Source organism: Salpingoeca rosetta (assembly GCF_000188695.1).
Source record: "Salpingoeca rosetta unplaced genomic scaffold supercont1.4, whole genome shotgun sequence".
NCBI classification, from domain to species: Eukaryota; class Choanoflagellata; order Craspedida; family Salpingoecidae; genus Salpingoeca; species Salpingoeca rosetta.
The window spans coordinates 1,003,789-1,005,922 of NW_004754930.1; the positions used below are offsets into that span (position 1 = coordinate 1,003,789).

Sequence of the window (2,134 nt, forward strand, 5' to 3'; positions counted from 1 at the left end):
AGTGGCGCAACCACACTTTCGCCCATAAACCGGGACCCAGGCATCCACGCTGTGCATCATTGGAGCTGGTGTTGTTTATTGGGGCAGTTGAACTAGGCCACTAATGCGGCAATGGGGGCCTTGTTGTGAAACAAAGGGCGCCGATGTTCACCGTGAGGTTTTCTTAAGAATGGACCCCCCCTGTGTGGACATGTTGTCTTTCCAGACTAATCAAATCCACCCCAACTTTGTTCTTAAGGTTTTTGGGGGGTGTTCAGAATGGGGCATTCGGGTGGGTGGGTTGTGTGTGTAGTAAAGGTGGTCTGTGAATCTCCCCTCCCTAGGTGTGTTTTTTTTTATTTGTTTAAATATGAGTGTGTGTGTGTGTGTGTGTGTGTGTGTGTGTGTGTGTGTGTGGTGATCGTGGAGGTGAGCCAGCTGCGCGCAGATGGGGGGGGGGGGGCAGAAGGGCAAGGACAGTGGAGGCAGGAAAGTCACACAACACGTTGCGTGCACGCTCAAGGCTGCGACTGCACAAACAATGGCAGCCAATACGCTCACACACAGCCACCCACACATGCATGCACACACAGAGCAGGACATGCAACCGTGCAGCACGCACCTGCTGCATGAGATCGGTAACAGTGTCAAGCTGCGGTGAGGGTTGCTCATACTCCACACAGATGCGCGTGATAATCTCGTGCTGGCACGTGTACCGCGCACACTCTGACGGGCTGAGCACGGCACCGCGCTCCTCCAGGAACAACGGGTACTATTGGAGGCGGCAGCAGCAGCGCGAGGCATGAGCAACACAGGCACAAAGACATGCAGGCATGCAGACACGTAGGTGGGCCGATCGCACAAACAGTTCAGGCATGCTGACAAAGAACACACAAGAGTACGCAAACACACAAATAATCCTGCATACAGAACTACACACGCGTACACACGCATGCATACACACGCGCGCGTGCACCTTGTCACGAAGCTCCTTGAGTGACGGATAGACAAGATCCTTGGCAAGAAACGTCTGCAGGATGTCATCAAAGAGGTCGTCTGCACAACCAAGGAGCACACGGAGATGGGAGTGGCAGATGCAGCGCACGGGCAGTGAGATACGTGGCTTGCTTGCTCGCTCAAGTGTTGTGATGTGATGTGGCCATCAGTACCTGCTCCTCACTCAACACCAAGCACGCCAAGCAATACGCGCCACGCATACACACCAGGCGGCTGCTGCTGCCCATCCTCCGCTGATCGTTGCCTGCGCCGCTGCTTCGATCGCCCCAAACCAACGCCAGACGTCCCCTCCCCATGCTCCTCAGCCCCATCATCATCATCATCATCATCGTCGTCGTCGTCGTCGTCGTCGCTGCTGACCGAGAGGCCTGTTTGCCGCAGTAGATCGTCGACCATCGACTCCAGCTCGTCCAGCGAGGCCTCGTTGACGCCGCCGCTGCCGGCTTCCGGTGCGGTGGCACCCTGTGCAGATGCGCAGCAGCAGTCAGCCACAGACACATCCCGAAACAGGAGGGAGACGAGCGATGACAGACACGTGTGTGTGTATGTGTGTGTGTGCGCATATGTGGGGAGGAAGGAAGGACACGGCAAAGCCATGCTGTTGCTCGTATAACGGTCACACTGACAGCTGCAAACACAGCGTCGCTTGTGCACGCAGCAAAACACTGCCATGTACATGCGCAGAGCATGCACAATGCACACTAAACACACACGCACGCACACACACACACACGCACACACACACGCACACACACACGCACACACACACGCACACGCACACGCACACACACACACACATGCACGCACACATGCACGCACGCACACACACACATGCACGCACACACACACACGCACGCACGCACGCACACTAAACACACACACACAGCTGCTGCACCTGTGAAGCGCGGGTGGCCATCTGCTCAAGCATGCGTGCAAACTCGGCGCTCAAGTCATCCGGCTGCGACTGGGCTCGCGGTTTCGCCGACGTGCTAGTCGATGCTGAGGACGATGATGACGATCCTGGGGTGTTGGCTTGCTGCGCTTGCTGTGCCTGCTGCGCCTGCTGCTGGTGTTCTTGGGGGTGCTTATTCCTGTCGTGTTGGTCATTGGTACTGCCCGTGCTCGGTACTGGCTGTGT

General features: G+C 56.8%; 1 protein-coding gene across 1 annotated transcript; it reads right to left on the reverse strand.

Annotated features, from left to right (window-relative positions):
- Positions 1–497: 497 nt before the first annotated feature.
- On the reverse strand, positions 498–1,912 carry PTSG_01292 (uncharacterized protein; the record flags this gene model as incomplete). The annotated part of the gene is made up of 5 exons (XM_004997206.1): positions 498–509; positions 602–751; positions 956–1,035; positions 1,203–1,458; positions 1,892–1,912. 5 exons carry the CDS (start codon positions 1,910–1,912, stop codon positions 498–500), a joined length of 519 nt encoding a protein of 172 aa, XP_004997263.1.
- Between the last annotated feature and the right edge of the window lie 222 nt (positions 1,913–2,134).